This window comes from Conger conger, chromosome 8 (assembly GCF_963514075.1).
Source record: "Conger conger chromosome 8, fConCon1.1, whole genome shotgun sequence".
NCBI lineage: Eukaryota > Metazoa > Chordata > Actinopteri > Anguilliformes > Congridae > Conger > Conger conger.
In genome coordinates, this window is record NC_083767.1 from 7,003,233 (window position 1) to 7,005,727 (window position 2,495).

At 48.5% G+C, this 2,495-nt stretch overlaps 1 protein-coding gene across 1 annotated transcript in view; it reads right to left on the reverse strand.

Moving 5' to 3' along the window:
• Positions 1-2,120, reverse strand: part of LOC133135110 (nuclear respiratory factor 1-like) — a 5,685-nt gene extending 3,565 nt beyond the window's left edge. Inside the window, exons 1-2 of the mRNA XM_061251890.1 lie at positions 2,110-2,120; positions 1,334-1,458 (exon numbers count right to left, since the gene is read on the reverse strand). Coding sequence (XP_061107874.1) covers positions 1,334-1,458; positions 2,110-2,120 — 136 coding nt within the window. The remainder of the gene's footprint in view (positions 1-1,333; positions 1,459-2,109) is intronic.
• Positions 2,121-2,495: the final 375 nt, after the last annotated feature.

The window sequence follows — 2,495 nt, forward strand, 5'->3', positions numbered from 1 at the left end:
GTGAGTGTGTGTATGTGTGTGTGTGTTAGTAGGACGAGTGTGTATGTGTGTGTGTGTTAGGACGAGTGTGTGTGTGTGTGTGTGTTAGTAGGACGAGTGTGTGTGTGTGTGTGTGTGTTAGTAGGATGAGTGTGTGTGGGTGTTAGTAGGGTGAGTGTGTGTGTGGGTGTTAGTAGGGTGTGTGTGTGTGTGTGTGTGTGTGTGTGTGTGTGTGAGCAGAGGATGGGCTGTGCTCATGCTGACAGCTGTGTGTGTGATTAGAGAGGTCTGATAATGGAGAGGATCAAAGCTCCCTCAGATCCTCAGGGGGCTGGGGGGGGGAGGTGGGGGACGCCCCGGGGCAGAGACAGGCTGGTGCTGAGGGTCAGGAGTTTAAACTGGCAGCTGGGGGGTCCACCGGTGGCCAACACGCAACACCAGACTGCCCCCTCCTTTACACCACAGCACCGGCCATGTTCTTACATTCCTACACGCTACACACACAGAGACACGCTAACTACACACAGAGACACGCTAACTACACACAGACACATGCTACATACACAGAGACATGCTACATACACACAGACACACTATATACACACAGAGACACGCTAACTACACACAGAGACACTACATACACAGAGACAGGCTACATACACACAGAAACACGCTAACTACAGACAGAGACATGCTACATACACACAGACACACTACATACACAGACACGCTAACTACACACAGAGACACGCTACATACACACAGACACACTACATACACAGAGAGACAGGCTACATACACACAGAAACACGCTAACTACACACAGAGACAGGCTACACACACACTGCATCAGCCTTTGAAAGTCTCTTCATTCATGGCTTCACTCAAGGCACCGATCTGTAACAGAGTTACTCCTCTGGTTCAATCTGCTCCATTCACATCAAAAGCATCTTTTTCCCCATTTTCATCATCCACCGCCTTTTATATTTACAGGCAATTTAACACGCCCTCAAGGTCATATCAGGACATACGTGTGGATATTCACACAAGGAGGCGATGAAATAAACAACACTAAATCACTGCCATGCCCTTGGTACTCAAGCAATGTAGAGAAAGCAAATAGATGTGAGTGTTGGTGTGTGTGTTTTTGTTGTTTTTGCACTACTTTGGGCAGATGAGCAGAAATCTCAGGTGTGTTGGTGAGTGTGTGCGCCACTCAGGGCAGATGAGGTAGCAGTTTGGAGCACAGCTGAGTGTGATGTTAGCATTAGCAGTTTGGTGCACAGCTTAGGACGATATTAGCATTTTGGCACAGTGCCGAGTGTGATGTTAGCGTTAGCATGGTGGTACGTACCGCTGCCGTCCTGCACGCCCGTTAGCGCTCCCACGGCGGCGGCCGTCTCTCCCGCCAGGACGATCTGCCCCCCTCCCTGCAGCGTAGCCTCCGCTAACGTCGCTACGGCATGAGCTGCTGCCTCACTGAGGAAGAGAACAGAGATACACTTACACACTACAATAAAGAACACACATATACACACCAGCTCAGAGATACATCCTTACACACATATACATACTTATGCACACTGCAATGCAGAACACGCATATACACACCAGCTTAAAGAGATACACACTGCACTACAGAACACAGCATATACATACACACAGCTGAGCATGGAGCGGGCGCACACACACACACACACACACAAACACAATTTAATTACCAAACCGAAAATATTTCCAATTAACTTCATTAACACAGCCTACAACCATATAATTTATTTGCTTGTCTAAGACGGGAAACGGAAGCTTTAAACAAATCCAAGCCAATCTAGGTTGAGTTGGAGTGAGTCGTAAATGCCCCAGGGTGGGAGGGGGGTAGTTTAAGGGGTAGAAGCCTGCCTGCTTGCCTGCCAGCCCTGGCTGCCTGCCACTTGCCCTACAGTGTTAGAGATAAACAGCCAATCACACTCAATGCACCAAGGACACGGTGAACATGCTCCAGAGACCTGATCAACAAAGAGGAGGGTTATTAGGGAAAATTGCTGATGGAAGAAGTCTAATCATGTGTGTGTGTGCGTGCGTGCATGTGGAGGGTGTGTAAGCTGATTTTCTGTCACATCTCATGTGCACCTGTTCCACATTCCCTACCCTCCACCAATCACCCCTTTTCACTCGAGGTGATTTACAGGAAACAGCCAACATTATCCGAGATCAATCCTCCTCAATATGAAATGAAATATTCACTCACTGCAGGTTTATAGTGTGGTAGTGAATGGGCCTGTGTGAGGCCTGACTGGGGTATCAGGCAGTGAGGCTCTTCAGCACACACCACACCACACAGCAGCCTGTCCAGGTGCTTCTGGACAAACCCATTTGCATAAACAAGAGAGGAAAATGTCAAGGGCTTTTTCAAAGTACCCGCTTCCACTGGTTTCCTTCCCGCAGGTATGAGGTGTGCCAATTTTCCCCTCATTACCAATGGATGCTGTTCCCATTTAGAGACTACATTTCCCATA